Genomic DNA, 12,486 nt, shown 5'->3' on the forward strand with positions numbered 1-12,486 from the left:
ATCATATTTCTCCGTATTTTTGTATTTTGTCTTGGTTGTATTCGTGTCGCGAATGAATACTATCGAGACGAATACAGTCAATACCAATACAGTCGATAACAGTTATATACTTTGTATACACCTTATATTTTTCCTTAGTTGTATTTGTGTACGAACGAATACAGTTGATATATGTTGTATTCGTTATGCGAACGAATATAGTTGCGCGTCTGAATACAAGTGATACACACTGTTAACAATTAAATAGTAATTAAGAATGATAATTAGGCAAACTACAATTATGCCTGATAATTAGACTTTAAAATGTAGTGATTTATGAATTGTATTTAATTTTTTTTCTTTGTATTGTATGCCGTATAAAACTTTAAAATAAAATACAATTACATTGATTTCACATCTGTTAGTCACGAAATAGCCAATGAAGTAATCATCTTTTCAAAAAGATAAAATTGCAACACATCATTTAACTTCATCTTTTTATAATTGTGATGGTAGAGCCACCTCGCACATTTCGTCTAATTCCATAAGGTACCTCGCTATTCGATACTTTCTCTCAACACCAACATTAGATTACTCTGTCAACTAATGCCTTAAGAAATCACCTAATATTTTTATTGTAACACAACATGTTATTTAATTATAATTAGTGAACAAAAATTCAAGTCCAATAATTTAAAATAAATAAATAAATCATGGATGGTCTAGAATTTGATATTCTTAGGACTCTCCTCCACCTCCCAATGTATTTCCTCAAAATATTCAATGCTATAGTATTTATCACCACCAGTCCATCACTCTTTCACAACCATCCAAATTTTCTATCTTCACATTCATAACATGTGTGGTCACTATTGATGGTGAGAAATTCAGGGATTCCCAATTTTGTTTGTTTTATTCCTCACATTTATATTTTAAAAAAAAAACCTTTTTTACTTTTGGTGGGGCCCTTTTTTCTGCTCTTTTTATTCTCTCAAACCAAACAATCTCTTCTCCTCAGTTTCCTCTTCATATTCCTCTGTTTCTCTTTCTCTCCTCTTTTGTCTTCAGTTTTTTTTTTTTTTTTGTATTTTCGTGATTTTATAGAAACAATGGGGGCTGAAAAGGCAGAGAAAAAGACCATCATCTTCACCTACGGAACACTAAAAAGGGGATTTTCAAATCACGTGCTGTTACAGGACATGATAGCCGCCGGCGACGCTTCTTTTCTCGGCGTTTACCAAACCGCCGATCGACTTCCCCTTGTTTGTGGGCCCTACAGGGTACCTTTCCTCCTCAATTTCCCGTGCTCCGGCGAGCGCGTGTGGGGTGAGCTGTACGCTGTTTCGGCGCGTGGGTTGATTCGAATGGACGAATTGGAAGGAATTACTCGGGCCCATTACGAGAGGCTACCCATCAAAGTCCAACCACAGGCCCAGGCCCAGGCCGAGGTAACGATGGCGGAAGCGTATTATGCACACAGAAATTACGCGGAGGCGTTGTGGAAGAGGAATGGGGAAAAGGGTTACAGTTGTTATTCTGAGAAAGAGGCAAAAGGGTACGTGAAACGTAAAGATAGGCCTCAACATTTGACATTTTTGGAGCAGATTGGGCGTTTTATTTCTTCAGATCAACAGGAAAATCCTTCTGCGTGTTATTGCAACAAACATCTTCCTGCTGCTTCAGTTCCTATTAATGTTGTTAATCATTAAAACATGTATTAGTATTAGGTTTTTGTTTTAATTAGGAACTGTTAATCTTGTTTTATGTGCTGTTATTGCTGCTGCTATTAATTGTTAGATCAATAGATGTTGATGCTAAAGATGTGACAGAATCCTCTTCTGTCTCTGTGCTGTGCAAATGATTTGAGTTAATTGAACCATGAATCCGTTTGTTGCATATGGAGCGACAATTTACCAGCACTATTTTATGATTTTTTATAATGGTTAATCATCTGCATCTCAAATTCAATAAATTGGAAATGGTTATATGAATTTTCAGGAGATATTGTAGGATAGGTCATAATAAAACTGTGTCACCTGGCAGGATATATTAGGGGAAATAATACATGTATTAGTACATATTTTCATAGTGTTTTTCAACATATGGTTATACACCTTATTCAGTACTCACTCCGGTCCACTCACGGTGGTGGTGGTATTTTTTTTCCTTCTGTGGTTTACTGACTCTCTGATTCTTTTTTTGTTAGTACATCAACATCACTATTCTTTAACTATTTATGTAAGTAATTATGAGTATGACATATTTGCGTGCACAAGAGGGGCAAAATTCAACAGGCACCAACTCGTACAAATAAACCTTCTTATACTGATAATTAATTACATTAATATTAAAAGAATAGTGGCCTCACATACAGTGGAAAAGATTCAAGAAGAATCAGATTGTAGCAAAAGATCAATAAATATATTTCTTAAGATACATTTTAGTTTAGACTTGACCCTTAATTAACTGATCTGATGATGAAACTTTGGGTGACTGTGTGTATTTTATTTTATTAGTAGTAGTAATAATGGGAATAGTTTATTTGGTTCAAACAAAACAAGCATGGAAGAGACAATACAATGATGGAATCCGCGCATTTTACGTCACTGCCAAGTAAAGTCGCACTCTCAAATACTAAAATCGCGTATATGAATTTTCACTATTTATGTGGCTTCATTTTAAACAACCTGTATTACTAATGCTTAACTAGGTAGAAACTATTTTAATTTATTAATAACCAAGCTGCCCTTAATAGGTCGATGCCTTGAAGAGGTAAGAGGGATAGTGATTAAAGAAACTAAAGGAAAATTAAAGAAACTAAAGGAAAATCTTAGGTCAAATTTTGCAACTACAAAAATTTTACCTACCGTTGAGTTTATATTAAAATAACGGCAAATGGTCAAATATATCCCTCTACTTTCTAAAATGGTCTAAGAATACCCCTTGTTATACTATTGGGTTATCTATACCCCTGCAATCATACTTTGGGTTCAAATATACCCCTCATTTAAACAGAGGGACACATGTCATCGTCTTGTTGGTCAATTCTAAATATCTCCTAATTAATTAAAAATACTCATTCCCAAACCCGAAAAATAATTTTTTTTTTGTAAAAACTGAAAAAAACTAAAAAAACAAATTTACAAAAAACTGAAAAAAACAAAAATATTTTTTTTTCAGTTTTTACAAAAAAAACTGCTTTAAAAAAACTGAAAACTATTTTCTAAAATAATGTTTTTATTAAAACTGAAAAAAAGAAACTGAAAATCAATTTTCTAAAGCAATTTTTTTTGTAAAAACTGGAAAAAACTGAATTTTTTTTTACTAAAAACTGAAGAAAACGAAAAATATTTTTGTTTCCAGTTTTTACCAAAAAATTGCTTTAAAAAAAGCTGAAAAATATTTTCTAAAACAATATTTTTGTAAAAACTGAAAAAAAAAAACTAAAAAGCAATTTTCTAAAGCAATATTTTTGTAAAAATTAAAAAAATAAATATTTTCTTTTCTTTCAGTTTTTAGTTAAAAATATTTCAGTTTTTTCCAGTTATTAATTGCTTTAGAAAATTGCTTTTCAGTTTTTACAAATAATATTGTTTTAGAAAATATTTTTCAGTTTTTTTAAATCAGTTTTTTTGTAAAAACTGGTAAAAAAAATATTTTCGTTTTTTTTCAGTTTTTAGTAAAAAAAGAATTTAGTTTTTCCATTTTTTACAAAAAAAATTATTTTTTGGGTATGGGTAATAAGTCTTTTTAATTAATTAGGAGATATTTAGAATTGACCAACAGGACGATGACACGTGTCCCTCCGTTTAAATGAGGGGTATATTTGAACCCAAAGTATGACTGCAGGAGTATAGATAACCCAATAGTATAATGATGGGTATTCTTAGACCATTTTCAAAAGTAAAGGGGTATATTTGACCCTTTGCCGTTAAAATAATGGTAGTCCAACTTAATATACCAGGGGGATTGTGACTAAATTTAAGAAGTTTTAGTGGAAATGACACCAAGTAGCCACTTTTAAGTATGCTGTTTAAAATATATCCACAGTTTACAATGTATTTAAAGATTAACCAATTTTGTTTAAGTTTTGAGGACACGGCGTCCTAGAGTTTAAACCTCAAAATTTAAAATTCAGGACATTGTGTTCTAAAGTTCGAAAAATTGTGTCTAAAAGTTCGAATTTTATGTCCTGAATTTTAAATTAATAGTTCAGAAATTCATGACACTTAGTCCTGAATTACAAATTAACAGCTCAAAAATTCAGGACGCTTAGTCCTTAAGTTCTAGAGTTTAAACCTCAAAATTCAAACTTTAGGACATCGTGTCCTAAAGTTTGAAAAATGTGTCCAGAAGATCGAATCTTATGTCCTGAATTTTAGATTAGTAAATCAGACTTTCAAATCGACTAATCTTTAAATTAATTATAAATTGTGAATATATTTTAAACAACAATCTTTAAAGTAGCTATTGTTGCACTGCAACTGAAGTTTTACATTAAATCAACGTGACGTAGAGGTTATAGTTTACTATACAACACTCAAAGTCTGGTCAGCAATTAAAGTGATGACTCGAAAGAACATTAAGGATCCGATTGGACATAAAATTTGACTCCTTTTTTTTTCAAAAAAAAAATAAATTAAAAGCATTGTTTGTTCTTGAAATTTGATCAGTTTTGACAAACCAATTTTTGAGAGAAAATTCTTCTTCTACTAAAACTTCCAACCTTTTTCAAGTAAAGCACATGCCCAAACACAATTTCAACTTCCAAAAACTATTTTTCAACTCAACTTCAAAACCTCATTTTTTTTAAATTTCAACCAAACTTATGTCCATAAAACTAAGAGCAAGGACAGAAAGTACATACAGTAGTTATCCATTTGTAAGCAAAACATCAAACAATTTTGTAATTTGTTGTCTTATTACTAGTACTAGTAATTGTCTGCAGGTCAAAAGGGAGAAAACGGAGTAAAATCCAATTAAATAATGCATATTTTTATTTGTGACAAAGGAAGAATACTGCGACAAATATATAGTAAGAACTTAGCTTCTGACATCAAATTTTGTCAATCTGTAAGTTCAGTCAGCATCAATATATAACCATGTGAATTGATACAACCTTGAGGAAGGGAAGAAGGTCGCAATCCTATCTTCGGATCTTCCAATACACTTGTTACAGAATCTACATTTTACAAGAAGTCTAAAGGGCATCCAGTAAATACCAAATCATGATAACTGTAAAAGTTTCTGAGTACAGATATCCTGTCAGTTACATACAAGCATGGTTGCCCTGGAAAACCTTTGTGCGAGATTATGAATATTCAACTTTAGTACATAAAATCTCGTCAATAACACAATGTTACAACCATTAACATCCGTGGGGGTAAGCGAGGTACTATAGGAAAGACAATGGATGTGAAGAGAAAAAAATGATCACCTTCTTTCATTTGTCCATCAACTTGTTAAATTCTGTTAATTGCTCTGACCTGCATGATTGATTCGCTATTAGACGACATTAAAGTACTAAAGGATTTTGCTATTAGAATGTTGACGTGAAAGTACTAAAAGATATAGAATTTGTTCTCTGTTTAAAAGCATTAGCAGATCAACAGCAAAGTTGCCGCTGGAGATGATGCTACATCATGAATCAACAATGAATTTAGGTTTTATTAGAAGTTGTCTTAAGCAGAACACTGATCAATTATCTAGTATTTCTAAGTGTACAGTAAAATATACAATCTTTTCAGAAATCCAAATAAGCTAGCAACTTTGAACCAAACAAAAGAGCATCAGAAGTCAGTCAAATGCTCAAGTTTTTGTTAAATAGTCCTCGCTAACTCTTTCCAAATTCCTATTTAGAAACACTATGATGCTGTTAAAGACAAGACAAACAGACAAATCTAATAAGTCAGAGAGAATGTGGTCTTCTATATGGATGACTTCTCTTCCGTGCTGGTAATTCTGTTTCACATACACATAGAAAGACGAGGAAAACGTGTGTCTAATCATGCGTCTGACTCTTTCTACACCTTCCGAATCTTCACAAAACCTAGGAGAGAATTTTTGGACATGCTACAACACCTTAACGCCATATGAAAATTGATAGCATCATACCATACATTAATTGAAGAAAACTTCTAAATTCAACACTGAAGAAAATTCATCTAATCCAGCCCCCCTAAAGAAATTCATATTGCTTCTTTATAAGGGAAGAAAAAATTAGTCACAAAATGACAGAATAATGTCCTTTAAAAACCACACTAAGTTTCTTTTCCTTCAGGGTCAGATTTTTAAAGCCAATTGAATAATTCCAATTAGTAATCTGAACCAAACACTCACCAGACTGAACTCATACCAAGCCCATTAGAGGTAAGTATCATCCCTTTGAATCTGGATAGATATTCCTGTATCAGAACACCAAGTAGTCAGAATGCAATGCCAAAGCATCAGAACTCAACAAGGGAAATTAACAAGATGGAAGCATGAAAGTCCTTACTGGCAAGGTATAATCATTTATCTCATAGTTTCCGTTTAAATCATAATCAAGTCTCTTATCAGGATCACTTAGCACTGCAATGAATGTAAATTGGTAGCAATTAGTGACTGCATGATGTAAGCAGTGAACAAATCTTTACCCGTCAACTATACATTTGATGTAGGGCTCCAGAATTCTTTCTTGGTAAAGAATTTCAAAAAACTGTGTGCAACGAGTATAAAGAAAGGAAGTAAGCCTCCAAAACTAATAAGCTTCTGATGGTAAAATAGGTAAGAAGATAGGATTTCAGGATCGACACTAAGCAACAGACCGTGAAAAAATTGTTGGGAGAATTTGATGCTGGCAATACATTTAATATGGAGCTACTTTCAACCAGCATATAAACTGTTGTTCTCTTGATATTTAAGCATAATAAAACGTCACTTGGTATAAGTGGTAAAAATGTAGAGAGATTAGATTACGTTCAAGCTAAATCATGCAGGATAAATAGCAATTATCTGCATCAAGTAGCATGAAATATATACGAAAATATTATGCCCAAAACCAAAATAACTACCCGTATAAGCTTCATTAATCTCTTGAAATTTAGCGGTTACTGCATCATTACACTTGTGTTTGTCAGGATGCCACTTCTGCGCATGTCAATCAATGTGAATGATATGACTGCAGTCAGGAACACACTGCTTCAAATAAATGCATGCGTGCGCAAAGAAAGAGATGAAGAGACAGAGAGAGAACTCAAACATAGAGGAGCTGTAGCAGGTGCTGCTCGATGAAATATGGATGACTAACCAGTGCAAGTTTTCTATAGTTTAATCTGATCGTCTCATCGGATGCATCATATTCTACTTCAAGAACCTTGTAATAATCCTTAAGCAATCAAAAGAAATTTTGTCATGAGATCATGAAGATTAGGAAACCAAATTACAATCTATAATACTTTACAGCTAAAAGAAAGTATTGTAATGAAAAGAATTTCCTTACAACCGAAAAGACAGACTAGCTCCTATATGCCAAAAGGATGAACACAAAAATCCCAATTCTACAAAAATGTTACCCACTAATTAAACTGGGCAATGATTCTACAGAGGGAAACCTTTTTACATGAATAGTACCAAAGAATTTCCTTTTTCTAGTTGAGGGAAGGTAAAGAGTTAACCTTTTACCAAGAATTATCAACCCCCCCCCAAAAAAAAAAAAAACAAGAATTAACACGATTTTTTTTCTTTTTCAATTAAAAGAGTATAGCAAACCCAAGATATTCCACAAGGAACAAAGTTAAAATTGAAACCATGGGGCTTAAGTAGAGGTCAAAGCATTTTGTTGCTTCTTTTTTCTGCAGCAGTCTGAAGGAAATGGATCAGTTCTAAAAGATGACAACTTTATTAGCAATTATGATGCAATTTGTATTCTTATTCTTATAAACAGACCTAGAATGCGACGACTATAAATCTAGAACCATTTTGCTCAACAAATAGGAAAAATGAAGGGGAGAAATGTGAACTAAAATGCAAATGAAGAGACAGGAAAAGGAAGTAAAATAGATTCCAAGGAAGAGCACCTTGTAGGTGGTCTTTTTATCATCCTCCATATGGTTTGCCAAAAGTTCTTTGCCTCTCCTACTTAAGAATAAAGCAACCTTTCTCTTTATTAGTAATTTTGGAATGATGTGTCGTATTTTAATCCAGAAAACGGGACATCAAATAGGAGATATTGCAAAAGTTTCATATAAAAATGGGAGGAACAAATTGCTATAAATTATCTTTCCCCCTCGTGAAAAATAATGGTTGAAATTTGAAAGCCACAGAGAGAAAAGGGAAAGAGACGGAGGGACAAGCTGACAACAATTGACGGCTTAACCCTTTGGCATCGGATAGGATTCCCCCTTTTTCTTCTTGGACGTTTTTTTTTTTTTTTTTTGGTCAAAAACTGTTTGAACTGGGATATCTGTAAAAGTGTAACCGAACAGACGTATTTCAAAATGTATTCGGTGGGTGACTGATTTATCACACGGGAGACCTGGGATTGATTCTATTCACAGTTTTTCGGTTAGAGCTTATCGTACCAAGTTTGCGTAGTATAATTTATATCTCTTGTGTAGTTTGCGATCTATTACACAATGGACAGATTATTCAGTGCACACTCAAAGGATAGCGATTACGAGTTTTCTTAGGATTTTTCCAAAAAAACTTACTAAATTTTTTTATAAATATGATTTTATCATTACTCTTATAATGTAACAACAATATCTTTAATGATGATGATATGAACTTACTAATTTTTTTTATAAATGTGATTTTATCATTACTTTTATAATGCAACAACAATATCTTTAATGATGATGAGATGAGTTGGGCTAAATGAAAGGGATGAGAATTCATAATCAATTCTAACTTGTTTGGTACTGAAACGTAATTGTTGTTCTGTTGTTGTAGTACCTTCGATGACTAATTGGGGATAGATTTTTTTCCCCTCTCAATAACAGTACGATATGTTTGGGAAAAACATGTAGTGAAGTTTTATCCCAGAGAGAGCTTGGGTATTGAGTAGGGGTGTCAATGGATATTCAGAAACCGACTTAACCGACCGAACCGTACCGAACCGAACCGAACTGATTTTTGGGTTTCTTTTAAAGAAACCGTAAGTTTTTATATAAATCTATAACCGCACCGATAATTAGGGTAGTTTTTTTTTATAAAAATAAATCGAAAAAATACCGAACCGTACCGAACAAATTATATATGTGAAAAATATATTTATATAGTAAATTTAAAAATAATAATGCATTAAATTTTTCTTTGGGCCTTGGAGTTATGAAAATTGTTACAAGCCAACAAGTAATTAAACTCAAAATACTAATTCCTAAAACCTATCATGTTACTTCTACTTAAACTAAGTTATTTCAAATATCTTCATTAGCAAGACACAAAGTATTCTAGCGATTATGAGTAGCAAACTACAATGTATTGAATATGTTTTCTTTCATATAATTTAGATTTATCTTTATGAATATCTAATCTTCTATAGACTTTATTCTTGAGTACCAACTTGGTTAATATCTTTCCACTCGTGTGATTTATATTTTCTTTGTCGTTGCTTTGTTTCTTTTACATTGTTGTACAATAGTTGATGGATCTATACTCTAGCCATATTTTATTTTTTCTAATTCATCACCCTTTAAAAAGTAAAAATATCTAGAGAGTTTTGCTAAATCCTATAAAAGAACGTATGTTATTACATTCTATTTCTACTAGTGAATTTTACATGATATTTAAAAAAATACCAAAAATTAACCGAACCGTACCGATACCGAAGAAAACCATACATGATTGGGACGGTTTCGAAAAGTCTAATTTTGGTTATACATAATAGAATAACCGAAAAATTAGTTTGGTACAAATTTTATAAAATAACCGGCCGAACCGAACCATTGACACCCCTAGTATTGAGTATTGTTCCAGCCTTCAGGGTAAATATTTCTTGATGATAACTATCCACATCGGATCACTATCTACTTTGAATCAGTTCTTCCTTTAGTCCCCAAATATTAGACTATTATAATGTTGACCCCGTGATATTTAATGGTCCACATAGATCATTATTATGGTTGTATACGGGTGAAATCGAGCTCATAATGCATTATAGTCTCCGACAAAATAAACCAGGCTCGTGCCATGGCAACAAGGGACCGAAATCTAGCCAAAGTCCCACCGGGCCAGAACCCGGGAGCATGACGCCTGCCATTGAGAATATCGAGGCCATGGTCCCGGAATCGCTCCTAGCCTCAAACGACTTCGAAAAACATTGTCACACAATCCAGCATAGCCAACAGAAGGCTGAAATATCCGTGACCGACCGAATATTACGGCGGGGATCTCGGCACGTATCGATAAGGAACCGGCAATCAGTGAATTAGAAGATTTTTACCTTTTTACAGAGTTGTACCTAAAATAGAACTCCCCTACTATATAAAGGGGGTCTGATAATTCATGAAAGACATTGTAACACGCAATCAAAAGTAATTATATTATTATTTTATTTGTCTCAAGCTCTTGTTCTTTTTCATTTATACTAGTCTTGGTGAGCTCGGTTCAAGAGTGACTATTTCATCAAGGCTGAAACTATCCAACTCGTGTGGTTTGAATTTATTTTATCTTTGTTTATTCAATAGCAACTTAATTTATCGCTTTGTATCATGTTAATCCGCGTATCCTTAAAACCAGTTACAAATTTGATTGTTATCCGATTTTGAGGGTAAACAGTTTGGCGCCCACCGTGGGGCTAAGGATAATAGCGGCAATTTGATACAAATCCCTATAACACATACTATTTTACACTTGTTCTTTGAAGTGTCTTTGATTTCAGGTTAAAAATCGAAATGTCAAACCCCTAGTTTGCCCCTCTAAACATGGACGCCGAGTCCAGCCACCATGACGAGAACAACAATGTAGCACCCGGTAACGAGGTGCCCTCAGTTGACCTCGGTGGAGTTCTGGTCGTAGACCATATCGACGCCCGTTCACATGTGGCCATCAACACAAATTTGCCTACTAATCCTGAGAATAGCGTGCGCAGGGAAGTCCGATCGATTGCCCAGAATATGCACAGCGGTGAAAATGATGGGATCAATTTGCGGGTAATCTTCAAAATGTTACAGGCTCAACAGGCAGCGATAGCCTAGTTGCAGAACCAAAACCGAGCGCCGCGGGACCAATCCCAGGATCATAAAGATGCTCGAGGAATTGACAAAACGGATAGAATCGGGGGAGAAGAAAATTGAAGTCAATGACAAAAAGATGGAAACCTACAACTCCAAGGTCGACCAAATCCCAGGAGCACCTCCGATATTGAAGGGTCTAGATTCCAAGAAGTTTGTTCAAAAACCTTTTCCTCCGAGCGCAGCCCCGAAGTCGATCCCAAAGAAGTTCCGCATGCCCGAGATTCCTAAGTATAACGGAACGACCGACCCAAATAAACATGTGACTTCCTACACATGCGCCATCAAAGGGAATGACTTGGAGGATGATGATATCGAGTATGTCCTGCTGAAAATATTCGGGGAAACTTTGTCCAAAGGAGCTATGATATGATATCACAACCTACCTCCCAATTCTATTGACTCGTTTGCTATGCTTGCAGATTCCTTCGTAAAAGCACACGCCGGGGCTATCAAGGTCAAGACCAGGAAGTCAGACCTTTTCAAAGTAAAGCAGATGGATAATGAGATGCTCAGGGAATTTGTATCCCGGTTTCAAATGGAACGGATGGACCTGCCTCCAGTCGCGGATGATTGGGCCGTTCAAGCCTTCACCTAGAGGCTCAATGCTCGAAGCTCGTTGGCTTCACAACAGTTGAAACAAAATATGGTGGAGTACCCGGCTGTCACTTGGGCCGACGTGAATAATCGGTATCAATCAAAAATTAGGGTCGAAGATGATCAACTCGGGGCCCCTTCCGGGTCCATTTACCCTATCAGAGCCGTTGACAAAATCAGGAGAGACGTTGGTCGTGAACCAATGTCAAACAGGGATCGATATCATCCATACAACAACGATCGAAGAGGTAGCGGATCTGGGCGAAACCCCATGAAAAGTGAAAAAATGAGTGATCGGGGTCAAAGCAATCGGGGACTCATGAGCAAAAACCGTTTTGACAGACCCATCGGGCATAAGGAGGCGCCAAAGCTATTGGAGTAAAACTTTAACGTCGATGTCGCAACCATCATATCCGCCATTGGGCGCATCAAAGACACCAAATGGCCCCGACCTCTACAGTCTGATCCATCCCAAAGGGATCCTAACCTGATGTGAAAATATCATGGCACTCACGGCCACAGAACAGAAGATTGCCGATAATTGAGAGATGAGGTAGCCCGACTATTCAACAACGGACACCTCCGAGAGTTCATGAGCGATCGAGCCAAAAACCACTTCAGGAACATAGATTCTAGTAAACGGATCGAGCAAGAGGAACCTTAACATGTCATTAACATGATCATCGGTGGGGTCGAC

The 12,486-nt window shown here is 34.8% G+C and overlaps 2 protein-coding genes across 3 annotated transcripts; one reads left to right on the forward strand and one right to left on the reverse strand.

Annotated features, from left to right (window-relative positions):
- Positions 1–890: 890 nt before the first annotated feature.
- LOC104113323 (putative gamma-glutamylcyclotransferase At3g02910) lies at positions 891–1,875 on the forward strand. Its single transcript, XM_009623453.4, has one exon. It carries the CDS (start codon positions 1,089–1,091, stop codon positions 1,686–1,688), a length of 600 nt encoding a protein of 199 aa, XP_009621748.1. The 5' UTR covers positions 891–1,088; the 3' UTR covers positions 1,689–1,875.
- Positions 1,876–5,040: 3,165 nt separating this feature from the next.
- LOC104113324 (uncharacterized) lies at positions 5,041–8,420 on the reverse strand. 2 transcript variants are annotated; one of them, XM_033660560.2, is made up of 6 exons: positions 8,037–8,420; positions 7,268–7,345; positions 7,032–7,107; positions 6,476–6,549; positions 6,319–6,383; positions 5,041–5,465 (listed from the first exon to the last, which is right to left on the reverse strand). In XM_033660560.2, exons 1-6 carry the CDS (start codon positions 8,064–8,066, stop codon positions 5,423–5,425), a joined length of 366 nt encoding a protein of 121 aa, XP_033516451.1. In that variant the 5' UTR covers positions 8,067–8,420; the 3' UTR covers positions 5,041–5,422. The 2 variants fall into 2 exon arrangements, with proteins under 2 accessions (XP_033516451.1, XP_009621751.1); XM_009623456.4 differs by lacking the exon at positions 8,037–8,420 and adding an exon at positions 7,767–7,899.
- Positions 8,421–12,486: the final 4,066 nt, after the last annotated feature.

This window comes from Nicotiana tomentosiformis, chromosome 3 (assembly GCF_000390325.3).
Source record: "Nicotiana tomentosiformis chromosome 3, ASM39032v3, whole genome shotgun sequence".
In the NCBI taxonomy this organism is placed as follows: domain Eukaryota; kingdom Viridiplantae; phylum Streptophyta; class Magnoliopsida; order Solanales; family Solanaceae; genus Nicotiana; species Nicotiana tomentosiformis.